At 36.0% G+C, this 24,447-nt stretch overlaps 1 protein-coding gene across 3 annotated transcripts in view; it reads right to left on the reverse strand.

The window, feature by feature from the left end:
- Positions 1-24,447, reverse strand: part of LOC112858061 (UDP-glucuronosyltransferase 2C1-like) — a 50,327-nt gene that overhangs the window by 14,757 nt on the left and 11,123 nt on the right. The window contains exons 1-3 of one of the 3 annotated variants that reach the window (XM_086704905.1): positions 17,471-18,048; positions 7,262-7,410; positions 1,942-2,073 (exon numbers count right to left, since the gene is read on the reverse strand). In XM_086704905.1, coding sequence (XP_086561031.1) covers positions 1,942-2,073; positions 7,262-7,384 — 255 coding nt within the window. In that variant the 5' untranslated portion in view covers positions 7,385-7,410; positions 17,471-18,048. Of the gene's footprint in view, positions 1-1,941; positions 2,074-7,261; positions 7,411-13,599; positions 14,406-17,470; positions 18,049-24,447 lie in introns of those variants that run through there. The other 2 variants (XM_025921395.2, XM_086704904.1) reach the window with 2 other exon arrangements.

Genomic DNA, 24,447 nt, shown 5'->3' on the forward strand with positions numbered 1-24,447 from the left:
CAAAATAAGTAAATAAACTTTAAAAAAAGGAACGGTTTCTCTCAATATATTTTGGTCCTTTTGATAGGCCATAGGTTTACATACCTTTGTATGCCTTGTCACTTTTTTTGTTGTTGAGAACTGGACAAACGATTTTTGTAATCAATATAATAACTTTGGAAATCAGATTTTTTTTAGGCAATTTTTTTTTTAAATTTTAGAGAGAGAGCATACAGGCACGGTATTGGGCAGAGGGGGAGAGAGGGAGAGGAAGAGAGAGAGAGAGAGAGAGAGAGAGAGAGATTCTTAAACAGGCTCCATGTTCAGCATGGAGCACAATGCAGGGCTTGATTCCATGACCTTGGAACACGACCTGACCTGAAATCAAGAGTGGGACGCTCAACCAACTGAACCACCCAGTGCCCCTAAGCCTCTTTCCTTAGGGTTTGAGGCTTATTTATTTTCATTATTGAAAAGTGTCTCTTTGCTAGGAATCAGACTGAGGTGAATGCTTTAGATCTTCTATATCTAAAGCATTTTTTTTGAACCTGTATCTTTCCCTTGACATGGATATTGCTTTCTAAATTCCATTGTATGTCAGGTTGTTTTGAATGGCCTCATTCCTTAATGTCTGGCTCACAGGCAGAGAAAAGAGGGAAAAAGAAAAAAGAAAAAAAAAAAACAACAGTGCTGCTTCAACTAATGGGTGTTGAAATAATTATGACCAACTTTTGTTTCTACATATCAGTGGATGGAAGGCAGTAGTTAGCAATCAGAATGCAGAATCATAATATTTAGAGGATAAGATCCTTTTTGTCCATCTTGGCTCCACCAAATCACACAGTAATACAGGCAGGTTAGCTGCCATGAGGCTGGGTGATACAGGATCTGAAGCTCCTGCAATGCCAAAATTAACTACAATTGACCAAAATTAATTACAATTGATCAGCCAACATTTCTCCGCAAATTGCAAGTGCTCAGATAGACTGCAGAGTTCTAATACAGTTACTTCACAGTTTTTGCTAGTACAATTGCTGTTTAGGTGCTTCCTTGGTGCTTCCTACTTTACCTTGATGTCACCTCTAAACATATTTCAATACAATTAAAAATTTAATACTTTTATGAAGATTTTTAAAAATTAAATATTTAAATGGGTACTGCTTCCACACACAATTTTCCAAAGGAATTTAGTTATGAATTTAAGCACTGTCATGATTGTTTGGAACTTAAAAATACATGTAATTGTCTATTTTGACTAAAGCTAGAAAACAAAAAAATATCCCTGGTAGTTTAAGAACATTATTAAGTTATAACCTAGAATGCTATTAACTTAAAAAACAGATTTTGCTAGGAACATCATAGAGTGAACTGCAAAAATTTTTTACTGTATTACTAAAATTTTTAACTGTTTAAGAGAATCCTTATTTAGGAGTATTCTAGGAAGCTAAGCTGTCAGTTCCAGGCTAAACCAGGACCTGGTTCAAAACCATCAATTAAAAGTCCCAATTATATATAGTCCCAATTATGTCCCAATTATGAATTAAGTTCATATTTTTAAAATATCTTTTCCTTTACTATCATATTCGTTATAACTGGCATGTGTGCCTCAGACTTAAAAATAAACAAGAACAACAAAATAAGATTAGATTACATAGAAGCCTTAAATCCTAGACATAGAGCCAACAGATTGCTTCAGATTAGTGAATGATTTATTTTATCCTATTAGTAAAAATAAAAATACTACAATATGTGTTCCTGATAGTAATGCCAAGTTTAAAGCAAGATAATAATCAAATGTTTTTAGTGGCCCTCTCTAGCATTTAATACTTTTTCCTCAAAGTTCAGTTAAATTGATATTAACAATACTAATAGCTTTTCTTAACATTCATTAAGTAGATTTTTAAGGAGAACTTCATGGATTTTAAAATGGCTGCCCCTCAAAAAAAGATAAGATTATCCGACCTTCTGTGGAATCTGGGCAAGGGCTGATGCAATTAGATTAGACTTTTCTTCTGTGAGGTTTTTGATCATTGAACCCAGAGTAAATACCACAACTCCATCCTTTCCAGAGCTTTGGACAAACTCTTCTAACTCCTGTAAAGAAAACAGTCTTTGTAATAATGAAAATTTAGAGCTTACAAGAACAAGAAAGCCATATAACTTTAGCACTGTGTTTGAATTACTGAACAGTTCTGTCTTTCCATGTTAACCATTTTGGAGTATGAAATATGATCACTGGTTATCAGGCAAATAAAAAGAATTTACTTTGGAGGTTCCCTTCCAATGTGTTCTAAACACTTTTGAGGTATGTTTGTGTGTGCCTGTGTTTACAAATTATTGACTGTGTTATCTCCTGCCATGTGCTGAGGTCTTTGGATGCATTATTTAACTTAGATATATGGTGAACTTAAGAGATACGTATACATTTCCACATGGGAGAGCTGTTTCAGAGAGGTTAAGTAATTTGTCCAACACTACACAGCAGTAGCCGGCAGAACCAAATTTCTAAGTGAAGCTTGTTGACTGTACAGCCAGTGACCATACTTAGTACTCTCTACTGCCTCTAACATCCTCCCCATAATGCCCCAAATGTGGCATTTGATTACTGCTTTAAGTTAAATTCTTCTGGTACTTCACTTTATATTTAGCCTTGGATGCTAAGAAGATTATCATGAACCTTTATTTTCATTCACAGCCAGAATAATGATATGCTAATGACATACTTACTTTTTTTCTGTTTCTAAATTTAAATTTTCTTTTGGTTACATTTGTACTTTATATAAGCTTCCAGTACCACATTTAGAAATCAGGTAGCCATGCAACTTATCAGATAAGTAACACAGAAATACCTATAATATAATACCTGTAAGTGACAATAATATTATGGAAATATATGGCTTTGCAAAATAAAAATGGCATATTTAATCATGTTGAAGTCAAAAGCAATCTTTTTATCCCATTTTCAAGTACTAAATAAACTAAGCCAATCAAGTAAGACAAGAAAAAAAAAATGTATGATGATTGAAAGGGGAAGACAGGAAAGAGATTCATTTTAAGGAATTGGATCACATGATTATGGAGGCCGACAGGTCCAAAATCTGCAGGATAGGCTATCAGTCTGGAGACTCAGAGAAAAGCCAATACTGTCTTTCAGGTCTGAAGGCTGTCTGCTGTCAGAATTCTCTTTTGCTTCAGAATGGTCAGACTTTTGTTTCATTCAAGCCTTCAGAGGTTCACCAACATAATGGAGAGCAATTTGCTTTACTCAAAATCCACCTATTTAAATGTTAATTTTATCCAAAAATTACCTTGCAGAAACACCCAGAATAATATTTGACAAAATATTTAAGTATTTGGCCCAGGCAAGCTGACACATAAAATTAACTATCACACTGTGATGATAGATGGATTGACTTAATATGTAAACCCAACAGTCTCTTTAATTTTCAATTACAGCAAAATCTTCTTGAGAAATCGGCAAATATTTTATAATGTATGTAGAAGAATATCTTTAATAAATAATTAATGAACTTTGGAAAATAAAAGGAAATACTTGGGAGTACCTCAGATAATAATATGTAATATGTAACATGAAATATGTAAAATGATTGCTCTGATCTCCTACTAGATGATGTGAACAATAGAACAAAAGTAGTAAGACCAGAAAAAGAACTGAGTATATGAAAGCCTGCCATGGGATAAGAGTGATGTCAGAAGTTAGTGAGACAATCAATGAGAAAAAAAATCACACTGAGTAGATTATTAGGAGTGGTGTAATAATATATATATTATTGAGACAAAAAAGGGAAGTGAATATTTATCTCCTACATATATTTATATGATATTGTAATAATAATTTAAAATCTAAATAAGCCTGTTCAAGCCTTTAACTGACTAGATCACCCACATGATGGAGAGCAATTTGTTTTACTCAGAATCCACCTATTTGTTAATTCTTTAATATGCAAGCATTTTCACAAAATTTCATTCCCTGGATAATTCAGGTGTTTAGTTTTGGTATTAGAATATTGCAGGATTTTCAGTAATATCCCTAATTATAAAAAGCAGATTAAGGACACTAAATGTATGTTACCTACAAATAGAAGAGTCAATGTGAATGTACAAAGTAACCCATAATGAGGATGAAAAGTGAAGTAATCATGAGGTTTGAGGCTCTAACAGAAAGAAACATGACAAAATCTGATAAAACTTTATTCTTTCCACAAATAATAACCACATTTGTGTGCTGTTTTTGAGTTAGTGTTTGTACACTTTTGTAGTGTCCCTGGGGTCCTACTATGCTCTGGTGGGAAGAGATAGGGGAAATAAGATTGCATTGGAGAAACATATATTACTGGTGAAATAAATAATTATGTAAATACACACAAACATAGATTATGTAAACACATATGGTATGTTATGGTACCAGTAATAAGGCAATAGGAGGGTTCTGAATAGTACTGAATTATTAAGATATAGCAAATACGCCTATAAGTAAATCTTACACTATCCTGACAGTTTTTTCTTTGTCTTTAGAATTGAATCTATACAGTGCATGGATATTTTATCAAAAACTATGAAATAACTGAAAGAAGGCTCAGAATATTTAAGTGATTACTTATTTTTTAATGTTTGTTTATTTTGAGAGAGCAAGTGGGGAGGGATGGAGAGAAAGGAAGAAAGAAAATCCCAAGCAGATTCCATAAGGTCAGCACAGAGCCCAAAATGGACCTTGATCTCATAAAATGTGAGATCATGACCTGAGATAAAATCAATAGTTGGAGCTTAATAGGCTGAGCCACACAGATGCCCCTAAGTGATTACTTTCTGAGCAAAAGCAATAGTTTAGAATAATATAGAATGGATTTCCAATATTATTTAAGTTGTCAAAATATTAATTTATACAATAAAATAAAGTAAAACTTCCTGTTACACGGTTTAAAAATTCCCAAATATTCTGTCTCTTCGATGAGTATTCCATATACTTTCTGGTCTTACTGAAAATTGGATTTTGCCCTATAATCCTTTAAGTATACTCCATTCATTCTACCATACTTATATCAGTCAGGGTCCAGATAGACACTTGATCTGTGTTCTCCTCTCTTCTGACTGTATTTCCAACAGTTTCCTCTACTATGCCTTAAAAAAGTATCTTCATCTTTATGTTTTTAATCATAAAAACATATCAATATCAATAACCCATGATTCCTAATGCCAAATGTCAATCTTTTAGGAACAGCCCCCGTTCACAGAGGCATCTAGTTCATAGTCTTATGCTCCACCCCAACTTCTGTTTTTACTCTGGGTAACTTAATGTTCACGATAAGCACCCAATATGAAATCATGTTTTTTTTATCCCTTGACATCCCTAATTTAAGACCATTGCTTATTTAAAAGGCAAAACCATGGAGGCAGTAAAAAAGTGGTGATCCCAGGGATTTAGGGATAGGGATAGATGAATAAGTGGAGAATAGGAGATTTTTAGGGCAGTGAAACTGTTCCATATGATACTATAAGGGCCGATACATGACATTATACATGTATCAAAACCTATAATATATATAACATAAAGAGTTAACTTTAAGTTATGGAAATTGGTTGATATTGATTGTAACTGTGCCCCACTAGTGTGGGATATTTATGGTGGAAGAAGCTGTGTGTAGGAAAGAGGCAGGAAAGGGTGGGAATTCTCTATATTTGCTGCTAAATTTTGCTGTGAATGTAAATGGCTCTAAAAACAGTGCATTAAAATTAAAAGAAGAAAAACACAAATACTGCCTATCCCCTGAGATTAAGACACTGCATTCAACAGCTGCTTACTTAACATCGCATTGGTACCTCAAATTTAGCATGCCCAAATATGAACACATTATTTTCCCTCACAGCTGCTCCCCTTTAATTCTTCACTTTAGTAAATGCCACTATTCTCTGCTAATTGCCTGTAAGAAACCAACAAAGACATATACACAGAAACAACAAGCCAAGGATTCATTCTCGAACTCTCTCCCTTAATCCCCACCTCCAGCCAATCACCAAATCATAATGATTTTTTTTGTAAGTACTTCTTAAATCTCTCTACTTCTACTCAAAAATTACTATCATATTATAGTTTGAATCTCTATAGTTTCTTGCAGGAATTATTGCAACTGTATCTCAGCTCATTTCCCTGTGTTAAATCTTGCTTCATTCCAAACAATTCAATAGTCAATGTTTATCAAAAGGTAAGCTGTATCACATTGCTATTTAAGAATTATACACTGATCTTTCATTGATCTTAAATTTGAAGAATACTTAGTATTGCCCATTTGTTGTTTTTTTTGTTTTTTTATTTTTTTTTTTAATTTTTTTTTTCAACGTTTATTTATTTTTGGGACAGAGAGAGACAGAGCATGAACGGGGGAGGGGCAGAGAGAGAGGGAGACACAGAATCGGAAACAGGCTCCAGGCTGTGAGCCATCAGCCCAGAGCCTGACGCGGGGCTCGAACTCACGGACCGCGAGATCGTGACCTGGCTGAAGTCGGACGCTTAACCGACTGCGCCACCCAGGCGCCCCTGTTTTTTTGTTTTTTTAATAAACTATCTCCTGATAACCTTTTCAGTCTAACTTCTCGTCTTTGTTAAAACCAAACAGTTCATCATTGTTGAACTTTTGCCAGGTTTTTTGGATGGGCCATTATATCTCTATTTGAAATATTCTCAGAGTATTATAATTTCCCCACTATTATCCATTTCTAAGACTAGGTTATGCTAAATAACATGCAGCTACAAAATCTCAGTGGCCTAAGACAACAATTTATTTTTTTCTTATGTTGAATCCTTATCTATTGAGCTGCAGCTGGTTTATCCATTCTTTAATCGGGAACTCAGGTTGACATATTATCTAGAACACTACCTGTAGCTACTATCTGTAGCCCTTTGACATAACAAAGGAAAAGAGAACTCTGTAGTAACCAGATCTAACAATTAAATAGTGGGCCTAGAAGGGATACATACCACTTTAGCTCAGTCTCATTGTGCAGAGTACTCCATGGTTCCACTATACTCAGGGGCTAGGAATCTCATCCTTAGCAAATATGTGGCATAGCTGATGAACAACATCACTAGTGGTTGCCATGATAATGTTATAAGATACCTATGGTAGTATAATAGTCTAAGAAAATAATGTCCATTAATTGCTGTGTCTATGTTTTCAGTTTAGGGATTAAACATTATAAATAATAAACTAGAAATAATTCCAGGAGATAAAAAGTTAAACAATCAAAAATAAGCACACTTATTTACCTTCGGTAGGGGCTTTGCGGGCTTGCAGTGCAGTCCTCCAACAAATTCAATGTTAGGTAAATAAGGGTAAGGAAATTCAATATCCCAGTAAGTTCGAATCAACCACATTTCAGCTTTCCCCATAATCTCACATAATGTGGCAGGTTTTCCTGAATAAAAATGAAGGATAATGGAAAACAAACTGGTGTATTAAATAGGAAATGTTTGACCATCTAATTTTCTAAGAAAAATCTTTAAAGAACCAATATTGGGCCCATGCAAACCATACAAAATCAATTCACCTTTTCCCCCTGAAGGCACATAATAGTGAGATTTTGAATAACCAAGCAAGGATTTAAGTCTAGAACAAGACCAAAAGCCTGCTGCTTTCTCCTGCCAATGGAGTCTGTCTCTTCAGCTAAGCCTGAGCCCTACTTCATGCTCAGAACTGGCAAATACTCTCAGCAAAGGATAAGAAACAAGCAGTGATCCTTGGCTCATTGTAGTAGGGTCTCTGACTCTTCTGGAATTACAGTTTATCTCACTCTTGTTGCTCCAAAAGCCTTTTGATTTCTTTAAAAACTGACCTTTGAAATTCATCTGTCCTCTCGTGTTTTCAAGTGTGCTATAAACACCTAATCACACCCAGCCAGGAATAGAAATCTTTTAATACATTTTTGAAAAGTCTTATCTCCTTTGCTATGCAAAAATTAAAGTTCCTGTTTCACAAGAGTTTGTCCTCTTTGGTGGCAAAATATTAGTTATTCTGACATATTTAGTTGACTGACAGCAACAAAGGAGTACCTTTCAACCGATGTGGCAACCAATTGAACATTAACAGAATAAAAACTCAAATTAGTGGCTGAATTAAATGATTTTCCTTATTTAGGAGCCAGAGCTTTATTTCTGAGTTCTAGTCAATTACTATGGTATAAGGAAACTTACCCAGAGGTTTTGTGTCCTTTTGAAATATATATTCAGTATTGCTGATACGAGGAAATTGTAACTATATAGTTTTCCACCATAAGGCCTTTTAAATATTCTCCTTGATAATTCTAAATATGCTAAAATTTTGATCAGAAAATATGAGGGATTTTGAATTGACCAGGACAATCTATCTGTATAAGCAATCACAAACAAATCTCAGTAATTTATGGGTTTGATTCTGGTAATGGCAATGGTATTGAAAATCCAACTTCATACTCAGTACATACTCCATTTTAGTGACTTCCTGGTGTCAGCCACGGATGTAATCTTCTTCTCTTTGTGTAATGCTTCACTCGCCCCACCTTTTTTATAACAGTTTTGCAATTTATATGCCATACAATACTTCCTTCTAAAATACACAGTTCGGTAGTTTTTAGTATATTCATAAAGTTATGCAGCCATCACCATTATTTAATTTTAGAATATTTTCATTACCCCCTCTAAAAAACCCTGTATCCATTGGCAGTCATTCTGTTTCCCCTTCTTCACAGCCTCTGACAACCACTACTCTACTTTCAGTCTGCATTGGTCTGTTCCAGAATAATCTCACTCATTTCATATCAATAAATTACAAATGGTCTTTTGTGCTCCCATTTTTCACTTAGCATAATGTTTTCAAGGTTCATCCATGTTGTAGTCTGTACCAGTTCTTCATTACTTTTTATTGCTTAATAAGATTTCTTTATATGGATATGCTTCATTTTCTTTATCCATTTATCAGTTGATGATCATTTAGGTTGTTTTCATTTTGGGCTACTATGAATAATGCTGCTATGAGCATTCATGTATATGTTTGTGTGGGCATATGTTTTTATTTATTGTGGATACACAGCTAAGAGTAGAACTGCTGGGTCATAATGGTTGATTCACTTCTTCATGACAAGATAATATCTTTTTGCTGTTGAATCTCCATTCCTGAGAGATTAATTTAGGACACTTAATGCAATTTATTGAAATGAAGTCAATATAGTACAAGGGAAGTAAAAATAATTGATTTGGATAAAGAGATTTTTAGAAACCATTGTCTCAAATTTGGAAGTCAAAAGAAACCACAGCATGCCTTTTTGATGTCATACTGAGACACTGTTAAACAATAAATGATGGAAGAATTATTTAATTCTTTAGAAGAATGTGCCTATATTTTACTTTTTTATTACTGATTCCCTATTTACTTTTGAGTCCACATATAGTTAGGTTAAATGTTAGCTTGCATATTTCTGTCTGGTAGAAAATATCATCCCCCAAATTATGATTTTATTGCTCTATATGACATTAAGCAGTTTTGTGTCTAACTTTAGTAGTATTACCCTAACATTACTTTTACCCCCCAGTTGTTTACAAGTAGCTCCTCAAAATATATTTGAACCACACTTGCATTCTTAACTGGTTTCCTCCTCAATGATTGAAAATATATATATATATATATATATATATATATATATATGTATGTATATATATATGTATATGTATACATATATGTGTATGTATATATATGCATACATATACATATATATATTTATGATTCATTTAATGATTGTATAAGAATTATGGGTTGTATTTTTTTCAAAAATAATTCAAAAAATACTTGGAATACATTACATAATGAAGATCCTAAATTCTGAATAACCTAAATAAAAAATAACTTTATTCTACTAAAGTAATAGAATTTTTAAACTTTTGAGTCAAAGAAATGTTTTCCGTCTACCTATCAAGCCTTCACATTCTTCTTTCTCAGATTATGGATATATTCCCAAAAAGAATATTCTAGGGTGCCAAAAGCTAAGAATCAGAGACAAAGTCATGTTCCATCAATGATGGTTCACTATAAAAGAGGTTCCAAAACTTCATGTTAAGTTTCTGGAACCAGAAATAAACAGACAACTTAGATCCAGCAACAGATCACTCACCGCTTTATTCATGACTCAGAAAATGTCTCCAAGATGAGATACTGTTACCTTTCCTCAGTTTTGCCTTTTGCTGTTTGGCCCCTGACCATGGGTAAGTGATGGGCATAGCAGTTTCTGTCCACATGTTTTTAGGGCCAAATCTAGAAGAAATAAGCACCTGCTTCCATCCACAGAAGGCCCAGAAAAAGTCACGGTGCTGTGTGTTAGATCTTATACTATCCTGAACTAATCACTGGCATATCTTGGGCAGCATACTTCATCAGCAAAGGCAAATGCTGTTTGATATCGATTATATGCAGAATCTAGAAAAATCAAACTCATGATAAGAGAGATCCGATTCGTGGTTGCCAGAGGCAGAGTGTAGAGTGGATGAATGGGACGAAGGTTGTCAAAAGATGTCCATTTCCAGTTATAAGATCATAAATACTGGGGAATATAGTGTACAACATAATCATTATAGCTAAGAATACTATTTTGTTTATTTGCAAGTTTCTAAGAGAGTAGATCTTAAAAGTTCTCACCATAAGGAAAACAATTATAAGTATGTGAGGTAATGGGTGCAAACTTATTATGGTAATCATTTCACAGTAATACATCTCTCAAATCATTGCGATGAGTATCTTATAAAATGTTATACCTCAACTGTATCTCAGTAAAAGTGCAAAAATTCATAACAAGAAAAGAGTTTTGGTTATCACCTATTACTCATGATCTTACTGGAGCAGTCAGTCAATGGAATACGCAGCACACACACATACACACACATACACACACACACACACACACACACACACACTCTCTCACAAAATCACACAAAAACAAAAAACAACCCTCCAAAACAAACCAAAAAGTGAGATCAACTTCTGAAACAAAAAAAATGACTGTCATTATTTACTTTTTATGAATTGTCAGTCTAATCTAAATCTAATTTAAATACTAGTAGAGTTGCTAAGGGATTATATTTAGGTTGCTGAATTCAAGAGTGAAATACAAAAGCACCAACGGATCTCCTTTATCTTTATAACTATAAAAAAGAGATATTAATGGTAACTAGACTATAAAAAATAATGCTAGAAATAAGTAAGAGTTTTAGCAAAGAATGGTAAAATATTACTGATTGTTATAAAAAAGATCTGAATAAAAATTTGTTTTGAAAAACTTTAGATGTGCAAGAGGTCAGTTTTCCCCTGATTGATCTCTGAATTCAGTGTAAACTTAACTCAGTAAACACATAGAATGCTTCATAAACTTTCCGTAAAGTTCATTTGAGAGGAAAGATGCAGAAGGCTATCTACAAACATTTTATAATAAACAAACATAGTAGGAATTTATACTCTTAAGCTCCAGAGATATAACTGAAGAATCTTATGTGGGAGTTTTTTTCCTGACATTATTTTGTTCTGGCATTGAGAAGAATGAATACAGAGAAACCTAAAAGCAAGGTGAAACTAATATGTATAATGTGAAAATGTCTCCCATCACATGGAAGTGTGATTCAACGGTAATAGTTGATAAGTTATTTGGCCATGTTAAAATTTACACTTAAGGTATTAATATTCTAAATCTTTAGGGTTACATAGAAAAACTTCATAGGGAGGGTAAGTGATTATTTTGTTACTGTTAATATGCCAGTAGTAATGCCCAGGGACCAAGTTGTTGAGAAGAGTGATTTTGCTTTTAAAATAGACTTTAAAGAGAAAGACAAGGATGTAAGATGTCCAAAATATGCAGACTTGTAAATTGGAAGACTAGGCAAGCATAAAATAATAATGAAGATACTTTCTATCCTTATAGCTTTTTTTTTTTATGTTTATTTTTGAGAGAGAGAATGAGCGCGCAAGTTGGGAAGGGGCAGATGCAGAGGGAGACACAGAATCCGAAGCAGGCTCCACACAGAATCCGAAGCAGGCTCCAGGCTCCTAGCTGTCAGGACAGAGCCCAACACGGGGCTCAAACCCACAAACTGCGAGATCATGACATGAGCCAAAGTCGGTGCTCGCTCAACTAACTGAGACACTCAGGCGCCCCTATTTATATTGCTCTTTGTAATATAAAACAAGACAAGCCGTAACAGCAAAAACTTCCTAACCTTTTGGAAAAAAAGAATTATTATTATTATTTTTAATGTTTATTTATTAGAGAGGGAGGGGGTTGGGGCAGAGAGAGACAGAGACAGAACCCAAAGCAGGCTCCAGCCTCTGAGCTGTCAGCACGAAGCCCAATGAGGAGCTTGAACCCACAGGCTGTGGTATCATGACCTGAGCTGAAGTTGGGACACCTTAACCAACTAAGCCACCTAGGCGCCCCTGGAAAAAGAATTATAATGGAACTTCCCATTGAACTAATCTATAGTATGGGAATGTAGAATATAAAGAGGTAAAAGGAATTGCTGAAATAAGAAACAGTGTGCTCAGGGTCAAAGCTCACAATTTGACCTCTAATGCAATTTTGAAAAGAACAAAAAAAACAAAACAGTGGGATTTAAAAATCTGGAAACATGGTCTTTTAGGGGAAAAAAAAATCACATTTTGCCATTGGGAGAGAACTGCATATGAAACCAATATATATTTATTTATTTTCTAGTTTTGTGCTTATCACATGCTGAACCCTGCAACCAGCAATAAAATCTAAATTGGATGCAAACAGAAAGCCTGAGAAAAAGCAAGTCGATCAGGGAAAAAAAAAAAAAAAAAACACAAAAAAACCCCAAAAACCAGACTGTATAAAAGCAAAACTAAACAAGAGAGGAATAGTCCAGAATTATGTCAAATTCAGCACACAGTTTTCTAGATATTCCAAAAACATTAGTAGCAGCAACCAGGATTTATGTGTATACATAGAGAATATTCTTCCTGTGATAATTTGTAAAAAATCAATCATCCAAAACCAAAAAAAATTTTTTTTTGTTTTTTTTTTTTGTTTTTTACTTAAAAAGCTTGGGTCCTCACTTAAAAATATTTTTTTAAGGGATGCGTGAGTGGCTCAATCAGTTAAATGTCTGACTTGGTCTCAGATCATGATCTCACAGTTTGTGGGTTCAATCCTTGCATCAAGCTCTGTGCTGACAACTAGCTCAGAGCCTGGAGCCTATCTTTAGATTCTAACCCTCTCTCTCTGTCCTTCTGCTACTTGCACTCTATCAAAAATAAATAAAACACATACAAAAAATTTTTTTAAATACCTTTTTTAAGATTTTATATCGTCAGGTAAATATTTACATTTTATTTTATTTTTTAAGTGTTTATATTGAGAGAGAAAGCACACAGGTGTGAGTGCATGAGTGGGGGGAGAAGCAAAGAGCGAGGAGAGAGAGAGAGAATCCCAAGCAGGTCTCGGGCTTGATCTCATGATCACAAGATCATGACCTGAGTCACAATCAAGAGTCAGATGTTTAACCAACTCCGCCACCCAGGCACCCTTTTTCTTATGAAGTAAGAATCTTTAATGCATGCAAATATATCTTACCTAAAGCCTTGCTGTAATAGTCATCCCATTCCGGAAATACAAAATATAAAAACATAATATCAGTCACTATGTACAGTAACCAATTCTCTAGTCTCTGTACAAAAGTCATGCGGTCTGTCAATCCTGATGTGATGCCAGGAACATATGAAGAAGGGATAGGAAGCTGAGCACACAGTCTCTCAATGACATTCCCATAAGAAAATCGAAAAGAGTATATAAATGGAATATTGAGGAGCTCAGCCAACAATTCCCCACAAAAGCTTAAGGGATCAGCTAAACAGATATCAAACTTAGCTGCTTGTAGCCTGCTGAGTAACTCCTTATTTGTGACAGCACTCTCACACATTCTTTTGGCTGTCCTAGAAAACCTGTAGACAAGTTCTGTCAGTTTTCCTTGCATGCTCCACCATGAAAGTTTTGGCAGTTCAAAGGAAACATCATAGAGAATACCATTGAGCTCTTCCATGAGAGTTTCTTTAGTTACTGGAAGTTGAAGGATCTCCACATTAAAGGGAATCTTGGTATGATCAAACAGATAACTTGGTGAAGGTACCAGGACAGTTACCTCATGCCCATGAAGCTGGAGTTGATCCAGGATAACTTTTAAATTAATCCAGTGACTAAAATCCAAGGGCCACACAAGTATTTTCCCAGTTCTTCCAGAGTCGAAGAAATATAGATGTAGCATGAAAAGAACCCAGAAACCTTTTACAGTCCTCATGATCAACTCTTGCTCTAACTAAACCGAGGCTTAAACCAAGTTCATGAAGTTCACAATCCCACAGATCTCTTTCATGACTTTCTCAATTTATAGTAGGTTGAGCTGAACTTTGGAGTACATAGTTGGTTTTACCAAATGCAGCTGTTTTGTTTTAAAAAAAAAATCAATACAGTTGGGGCGCCTGGGTGGCTCAGTCGGTTAGGCATCCAACTTTGGCTCAGGTCATGGTCTAGTGATTCGTGAATTTGAGCCATGCGTCAGGCTCTGTGCTGACCCCTCAGAGCCTGGAGCCCACTTCAGATTCTGTGTCTCCCTCTCTCTGCCCCTCCTCCACTCGTGCGAGCGCGTGTTCTCTCTCTCCCTCCCCCTCAAAAATAAACAAACATTAAAAAAATGTTTTTAATCAGTACAAACAACGAAATGAGTTAGGAAGAAAATAGAATGAGAATTTTAAAACTTCTTTTAGAGGATATGAAAACAAAAAGGCTTAAACACAAATTGAGAATAAATTCTAAATGATGTTAAAATCCATCACCATGTGAAGCATATTCAATTAAGACTGGGTATTTTGGTAACTTTTTCTCTGGTATCTTAAGTTCCTTTGAACAGAATGGTCTGTGTAGTATTTTTCTTACGGACAACTCTGCTAGGAATTCTAGAGGAAAGAGGTTATCACCTACTTCCAGAAGCAGAGTATATGTGCCAGAGGCATTAGGGCAGGGAGAAAATTTAAATCCAAATGTTCTCATGCTGAATTCAGTGCCCTTTCTGCCAAATCACATCTATCTTTAAGAGAAAAAAATATTTTTTTTCTTTTGCTATTACTTCATATATGAATTCAAGTTCTGATTCTAGATCAGATTCATATTATGTTGAAAAGAAACAGAATAAAGGCAAGTCATGAAGAAGATACCTTAATAATCTTATTCTTCCTTCCAGCACATTCAATTCTATTTTCTTTACTTTCTTGTTCTAACAAACTTTTTATAATGTAAAATTCTATTTTCTTTTTTTTGCTTGGATCCCTACACCTGGAAACCACCACCCCATGTAGAAATGGGTCCAATGATATTTAGGACAATAACTTTATCAATAATCCTTTTGCTTAAAAAGTTGATTTTAGGGGCGCCTGGGTGGCTCAGTCGGTTGAGTCTGACCTCGGCTCAGGTCATGATTTCACAGCCCATGGATTCGAGCCCCACATGGGACCCTGTGCTGACAGCTCAGAGCCTGAGACTGCTTTCGATTCTGTGTCTCCCTCTCTCTCTGCCCCTTCCCTACTTGTGCTCTGTCTCTCTTTCTCTCCCTCTCAAAAAAATAAAAAAATTTTTTCTTAAAAAAAATTGATTTTATACAAGGAATTAGTCAGTAAGAAATATATCATAATAACATTATCATTTCCAATATCATATCTGACTAATAAAAAACAGGATTGAGCAATTATTCAATTGATCACCGTATCTATAAGTTCTACTCCCAAGTTATATATTGATCTGTTCTTCTCTGTCAGTTGCTACTATCACTTTAAACCTAGCCATTTTCATATCCAACTTGGATTTACTGTAATAGTTTTCTAACATCCCTACTTTCATTTTTACACTCTCATTACCCGCTTTAAACAAAGAAACTTTCCTGACTTTCAAAAAGTTTATTTCAGAGAATGTCAGTCTTGGGTAAAATATGTTAACTCTCTTTTTCGTATATGTTAAAATCTGTATTCTCTGAAATGGACCCATGAATCCTGACTGATATTCTAATCTTATGTTATCCACATCAGCTTTCTTTGAGCTTTTTGATTATTAGCAATTGTTTTCTGAAGTGATACCAGCAAGAATTATGGACTCCATCAGGAAGCCTGCCTACCAGCTTTTGGGGACATCTCATCTTCACACCTCCCTTCCCCAGCTAGGCCCACAGTTGTCCCCCACACTGCATGTACCTCACTCCTATTAGCTTGATAGCTCAAGGTGCAGGACCCCATTATGGTGAGACTAAGCCTTTGTAGACAGCTTTTGGGCAAGTGAAAAAGGCTGGCCTGAATCTGTGGGATTGGGAGAGTTTACACAAACTTAAACATTTCAGGGTCCTGCCCTAGGGAAAATGAATGGGAAGCTCTCAACACTAGGTCTGTTTTTGTGGGTTAGGATAAGTCATACAATCTGAAGACATCCCCTCAAGAGGGAACAAGAAGTAAGGAGCAGACATATCCATAGAAAAGGACTGATAAAGCTAGTTGGACCGACGGGTGAAGGTGTTTTTTTCCCCCAGAGCCAGTCAGCAAACCCTGGAGGGAATGATCACTTCTTTAATGTGAAAACTGACACAAGACTTCAAGGAATAAGAAAAGTCAAGGAAATATGACACCACCAAAGAACACAAAGAAATGCAAATCTGTGAATTGCCTGCAAAAATTACAAATTAGATCGTTCTAAGGAAGCAGAGTAAGCTTAAAAGAACACAGAAAAATCAATGAAATCAGAAAAACAATATATGTACACAATGGGAGTTTCAGTACAGATAGAAATCATAAAAAAATGAGCCAAAGATAAAGTGAGAAAAAAATTAAAGAGGATATTTTGCTTATATGAGGACCAAACAAACAGAAATATTGGGTCTGAAGAATATAATGAATGAAATGAAAAAATGAATACAGATCATCAACAGCATACTCTATGAAGCAGAAGAATCTGTGAACTCAAATACAAGTTATTGAGATATTGGAGGAGCCAAGATGGCAGAACAGCATGAAAGTTTTTTGTGTGTCTCGCGTCCATGAAATACAGCCAGACCAACACTAAACCATCCTATACACCTAAAAAACTAATTGGAGGATTAACACAACAATCTGCACAACCTGAACCACAGAATTCAGCAGGTATGTGGCACGAAGAGGTGAACTTGGGGGAGAGAGAAGCCGGTGGAGGGCAGGGAGCCACTTTGCAGGCAAAGAGAGGATGGCGACTTGGGAGGGGGAGGAATACGGGAAAAGTACCCCTCCCCAAAAGCAGCTGGAGAGAAAGTGGAAAATTAGAAACAGCCGCAGGGACTCAACTAAAAAGGGAAAAGGAGAAAGGAGAAAGGAGAGGGTTTAAATTCCATTCAGACTATAAACAAGGGGAGCACAAAGTCTGCAACTCCACAGCTCGATACGTGGAGGTGCTCTGGTGAGAAGGGTGAATCGCCAGGAACAGAGTGGGGTCCGGGAGGTTCTCAGGCCACACGGGGAAAATCAGTTCCACTGCTGAAAGGCCATTTAGTGGAGACTACTGAAGCCACCGGTCGCAGCAGACCCCAGAAAACAGCCACATTCGCTGGTGCTGGAACAAGGTCGTTAAGGGTGAAGCCTGGTGCCAGATATGTGTTGTGATTTTCCATAATCCCTGAAAAGCTGCTGCTACACTATCTCGCAAACTTTTTATGGGGCAGGCAGGCACCTGGCCACAGTCTCGGGGCACGGGCAGCAGCAGGGTCCCACAAGCGTTCCTGGGTGCAGCCAGCTTTTGGCCATTGCTCAGTGAGACCCTCCCACAGAGGGGCAGAACGGGTCAAAGCCACAGTCCTTCAGAAGTAAGAGACCAGGGTAAAAAGCCGCATTTGATACAAAACTTGGGAGAGAGGTACTGCCTGGGTGGGGCCTGGTCATGAACAGTGAAAAAGCAGGGAGCAGATGAAAGCTGAAGACAGAGGACAAGTGCGCAATTGCCGATCGGGGAGAACATAGATCCGATACTAGAGACTGGGTAGCTGTCTGACGGCATTTTCACCTCTCCCACACATGCGCATGCATACACACCTACGAGCACCACAACAATCCACCCCCCGTGGACTAGCAGTGCCATCTAGTGGAGAACGGAGCCGTTACAATGAGCCCCGCCCAACGAGGCCACCTCATTCTTCAAGAACACAAGTCTCACCACCTACTTAGTTTATGGACTATAAAGCGCTACATAGTCTGACTTCTATGGGAAAAGGAAGTAATTTCACTCCTATTTCAATCTGTAGGTCCATCTATTCAATTTTCTTTTTTCTCTTTACACTATTTTTCTTTTTCTTGAATACAGAAAGAAAAATTCATTTTTATTTTCAATTTTTAATATTTTTAATTTCTTTACTATATTTTTTACTTTTGTGTAAATTTTTTCAAACTCTCTTACTTCCATCATTTTATTTTAGTCTACTTCAGTGTATTCACCTTTTCAAATTTTCAAACGATTTCCTTTTTTTTTTGTTTCTATTCTTTTTCTTGAATGCAGAAAAACTTCATTTCTATGTTCAATTTCTATTAAAAATATTTTCCTTTAATTTTTTTACTATATTTTTTGCTTTTATGTAAATTTTTTCAAATTCTATTTTACTTCCATTATTTTATTTTAGTCAACTACAGTGTATCCACTTTTTCAAATTTTCAAAATTTTCAATCATTTCTTTCTTTTCTTTTTTTGAATACAAAAAGAAAAAATTCATTTTCATTTTTAGTTTTTATTAAAAATATTTTTCTTTAATTTTTTTCTACTATATTCTTCACTTTTGTGTAAATTTTTTCAAATTCTATTTTACTCCCATCATCTCATTTTAGTCTACTTCAGTGTATTCACTCTTTCAAACTCTCAAATGATTTCCATCCCCCCCCCCCCTTTTTTCTGTCTAATCACTATCAACACCCAGACCAAAACACACCTAGGATCTAGCACCATTTATTAGATTTTCTGTGTGTGTGTGAGTGTTTATTTTTTAACTTTCATATTTTTTTATTTTAATTTTTTCATTTTAATTTTTCTACCTCATTAATTCCTTTTCTCCCTTCAAAATGACAAAACGAAGGAAGTCACCCCAAAAGAAAGAGCAGGAAGAAACGACAGCCAGGGATTTAACCAACACAGATACAAGCAAGATGTCTGAACCAGAATTTAGAATTGCGATAATAAGAATACTAGCTGGAGTCAAAAATAGATTAGAATCCCTTTCTACAGAGATAAAAGAAGTAAAAAATAGCCAGAATGAAATTAAAAATGCTGTAACTGAGCTGCAATCATGGACGGATGCAGCAGCAGAAAGGATGGATGAGACAGAACAGAGAATCAGCAATATAGGACAAACTTATAGAAAATAATTAAGCAGAAAAAAAGAGGACGATTAAGACAAAAGAGCACGATTTAAGAATTAGAGAAATCAGTGACTCATTAAAAAGGAACAAGATCAGAATCATCAGGGTCCCAAAGGAGGAAGAGGAGAAATAGGGGTAGAAGGGTTATGTGAGCAAATCATAGTGGAAAACTTTCCTAACCTGGGGAAAGACACAGACATCAAAATCCAGGAAACACAGAGGACCCCCATGAGATTCAACAAAAACCAAACATGAACAAGGCATATTATAGTCAATTAAACAAAATACTCAGGCAAGGAGAGAATCATGAAAGCAACAAGGGAAAATAAAATCCCTACACAACAAGGGAAGACAAATCAGATTTACAGCAGACCTATCCACAGAAACTTGGCAGGCCAGAAAGGAGTGGCAGGATATATTCAATGTGCTGAATCAGAAAAATATGTACTCAAGAATTCTTTATCCAGCAAGGCTGTCATTCAAAATAGGAGAGATAAAAAGTTTCCCAAACAAAAATTAAAGGATTTAGTTTGTGACCACTAAACCAGCCCTGCAAGAAATTTTAAGGGAGACTCTCTGAAGGGAGAAAAGATGAATATATATAGAAAATACATACATACATAAATACATACATACATAAATACCAAAAGCAACAAAGATAAGAAAGGACCAGAGACCACCACCAGAAACTCCAACTCTACAAGCATCATAATGGCAATAAGTTCATATCTTTCAGTACTCACTCTAAACATCAATGGACTAAATGCTCAATCAAAAGATGTAGGGTAATAAAACGGTAAGAAAACAAGATCCATCTATATGCTGTTTACAAGAGACCCACCTTAGACCTAAAGACACCTTCACATTGAAAATAAGGGGATGGAGAACCATCTATCATGCTAATGGTCAATAAAAGAAAGCCAAAGATAGCCATACTTCTATCAGACAATCTAGACTTTAAAATAAAGACGGTATCAAGAGATGCAGAAGGGCATTATATCATAATCAAGGGCTCTATAACTAAGAAGACCTAACAACTGTAAACATTTATGCACCAAATGTGAGAGCACCCAAAGACATACACCAATTAATCACAAACATAAAGAAACTCATTAGTAATACCATAATGGTAGGAGACTTCAACACCCCACTCACAGCAATGGATAGATCATCTAATCAAAAAGTCAACAAGGAAACAATGACTTTGAATGACACACTGGACCAGATGGACTTAACAGATATATTCAGAACATTTCATCCTAAAGCAGCATAATATACATTCTTCTCCAGTGCACATGGAACGTTCTCCAGAATAGACCATGTACTGGGACATAAATCAGCCCTCAGCAAGCACAAAAAGATCGAGATCATACCATGCATATTTTCAGACCACAACACCCTGAAACTTGAAATCAACAACAAGAAAAAATTTGGAAAGGTAACAATCACTTGGAGACTAAAGAACAACCTTCTAAAGTATGAATGGGCCAACCAAGAAATTAAAGAGGAAATTAAAAAGTATATGGAAGCCAATGAAAATGATAACACCACAACCCAAAACCTCTGGGACGCAGTACAGGCAGTCATAAGAGAAAAGTATATAGCAATCCAGGCCTTCCTAAAGAAGGAAGAAAGATCTCAGATACACAACCTAACCTTACGCTTAAGGAGCTGCAAAAAGAACAACAAATAAAACCCAAAACCAGCAGAACACAGGAAATAATAAAGATTACAGCAGAAATTAATGCTATCAATACCAAAAAAATAGCAGAACCAATCAATGAAATGAGAAGCTGGTTCTTTGAAAGAATTAACAAAATTGGTAAACCACCTGCCAGTTTGATCAAAAAGAACCCAAATAAATAAAATCAAGAATGAAAAAGGAGAGATCACAACCAACACAGAAGAAATACAAACAATAATAGAATATTATGAGCAATTACATGTCAATACAATGGGCAACCTGGAAGAAATGGACAAATTCCTAGAAACAGATACACTACCAAAACTGAAACAGAAAGAAATAGAAAATTTGAGCAGACCCATAACCAATAAGGAAATTGAATTAGTAATCAAAAATCTGCCAAAAAGCAAGAGTCCAGGGCCAGATGGCTTTCCAGGGGAATTCTACCAAACATTTAAGGAAGAGTTAACACCTATTCCTTTGAAGCTGTTCTAAAAAATAGAAATGGAAGGAAAAATTCCAAACTCTTGCTATAAGGCCATTACCTTGATTCCAAAAGGAGACAGAAACCCCCACTAAAAAGAACTAGAGATCAATTTCCCTGATGAACATGGATGCAAAAATCCTCAACAAGATATTAGCCAACCGAATCCAACAATACATTAAAAAAATTATTCACCACGACCAAGTGGGATTTATACCTGGGATGCAGGGCTGGTTCAATATCCACAAAACAATTAATGTGATTCATCACATCAATAAAAGAAAGGACAAAAACCATATGACCCTCTCAATAGATGCAGAGAAAGCGTTTGACAAAATACAGCATCCTTTCTTGATAAAAACCCTCAAGAAAGTAGGGACAGAAGGATCATACCTTGAGATCATAAAAGCCATATATGAACGACCCAACACTAATATCATCCTCAATGGGGAAAAACTGAGAGCTTTCCCCCTAAGGTTAGGAACAAGACAGTGATGTTCACTCTTGCCACTGTTATTCAACATGGTATTGGAAGTCTTAGCCTCTGCAATCAGACAACACAAAGAAATAAAGGGCATCCAAATCAGCCAGGAGGAGGTCAACCTTTTACTCTTCGCGGATGATATGGTACTCTATATGGAAAACCCAAAAGATGCCACCAAAAAACTGCTAGAATTGATTCATGAACTCAGCAACGTTGCAGGATATAAAATCAATGCACAGAAATCGGTTGCATTCCTATTCACGAACAATGAAGCAACAGAAAGAGAAATCAAGGAATTGATCCCATTTACAGTTGCACCAAAACCCATAAAATACCTAGGAATAAATCTAACCAAAGGGGTGAAAAAGCTATACACTGAAAACTACAGAAGGCTTATGAAAGAAATTGAAGACACACACAAAAAAAGGAAAAAGATTCCATGCTCCTAGATAGGAAGAACATTGTTAAAATGTCGATACTACCCAAAGCAATCTACATATTCAATGCAATCCCTATGAAAGTAACACCAGAATTCTTCACAGAGCTAGAACAAACAATCCTAAAATTTCTATGGAACCAGAAAAGACCCTGAATAGCCCAAGCAATCTTGAAAAAGAAAACCAAAGCAGGAGCATCACAATCCCAGACTTCAAGCTTTACTACAAAGCTGTAATCATCAAGACAGTATGGTACTGGCACAAAAACAGACACTCAGACCAATGAAACAGAATAGAGAACCCAGAAATGGACCCACAAATGTATGGGGAACTAATCTTTGACAAAGAAGGAAAGAATATCCAATGGAATAAAGACAGTCTCTTCAGCAAGTGGTGCTGGGAAAACTGGACAGCGACATGCAGAAGAATGAACCTGGACCACTTTCTTACACCATACACAAAAATAAACTCAAAATGGATGAAAGACCTCAATGTAAGACAGGAAGCCATCAAAATCCTCGAGGAGAAAGCAGGCAAAAACCTCTTTGACCTTGGCCGCAGTAATTTCTTCCTCAACACGTCTCCGGAGGCAAGGGAAACAAAAGCAATAATGAACTACTGGGACCTCATCAAAATAAGAAGCTTCTGCACAGCGAAGGAAACAATCAGCAAAACTAAAAGGCAACTGACAGAATGGGAGAAGATATTTGCAAATGACATATCAGATAAAGGGTTAGTATCCAAAATCTATAAAGAACTTACCAACCTCAACACCCAAAAAACAAATAATCCAGTGAAGAAATGGGCAAAAGACATGAATAGCACTTCTCCAAAGAAGACACCCAGATGGCCAACTGACACATGAAAAAATGCTCAACATCACTCATCAGTGAAATACAAATCAAAACCACGATGAGATACCACCTCATACCTGTCAGAATGGCTAACATTAACATCTCAGGCAACAACAGATGTTGGTGAGGATGCTGAGAAAGAGGATCTCTTTTGCGCTGCTGGTGGGAATGCAAAGTGGCATAGCCACTCTGGAAAACAGTATGGAGGTTTCTCAAAAAATTATAGAACTATCCCATGACCCAGCAATTGCACTACTAGTTATTTATCCAAGGGATACAGAGGTGCTGTTTCGAAGGGGCATATGCACCCCAATGTTCACAGCAGCACTATCAACAATAGCCAAAGTATGCAAAGAGCCCAAATGTCCATCGATGGATGAATGGATAAAGAAGAGTTGGTATGTGTGTGTATATATATATATATATATATATATATATATATATATATACACACACACACACATATATACACATATATATACACATATATACATATATATACACATATATACATATACACATATATACATATATATAGACACATATATACATATATATATATACACATACAATGGAGTATTACTCGGCTCAAAATGAATGAAATCTTGCCATTTGCAACTGCATGGATGGAACTGGAGGGTATTATGCTAAGTGAAATTAGAGAAAGACAAAAATCATATGACTTCACTCATATGAGGACTTTAGGAAACAAAACAGATGAACATAAGGGAGGGGAAAAAATAATATAAAAACAGGGAGGGGGACAAAACAGAAAAGACTCATAAATATGGAGAACAAACAGAGGGTTACTGGAGGGGTTGCAGGAGGGGGGATGGGCTAAATGGGTAAGGGGCACTAAGGAATCTACTCTGAAATCACTGTTGCACTATATGCTAATTTGGATGTAAATTTTAAAAAATAAAATTAGGGGCGCCTGGGTGGCTCAGTCGGTTAAGCGTCCGACTTCCGCTCAGGTCACGATCTCGCCGTCCGTGAGTTGGAGCCCCGCGTCGGGCTCTGTGCTGACAGCTCAGAGCCTGGAGCCTGTTTCGGATTCTGTGTCTCCCTCTATCTCTCTGA

Source organism: Puma concolor, chromosome B1 (genome assembly GCF_028749965.1).
Source record: "Puma concolor isolate L17-30 chromosome B1, mPumCon1.1.hap2, whole genome shotgun sequence".
Taxonomy (NCBI): Eukaryota; Metazoa; Chordata; class Mammalia; order Carnivora; family Felidae; genus Puma; species Puma concolor.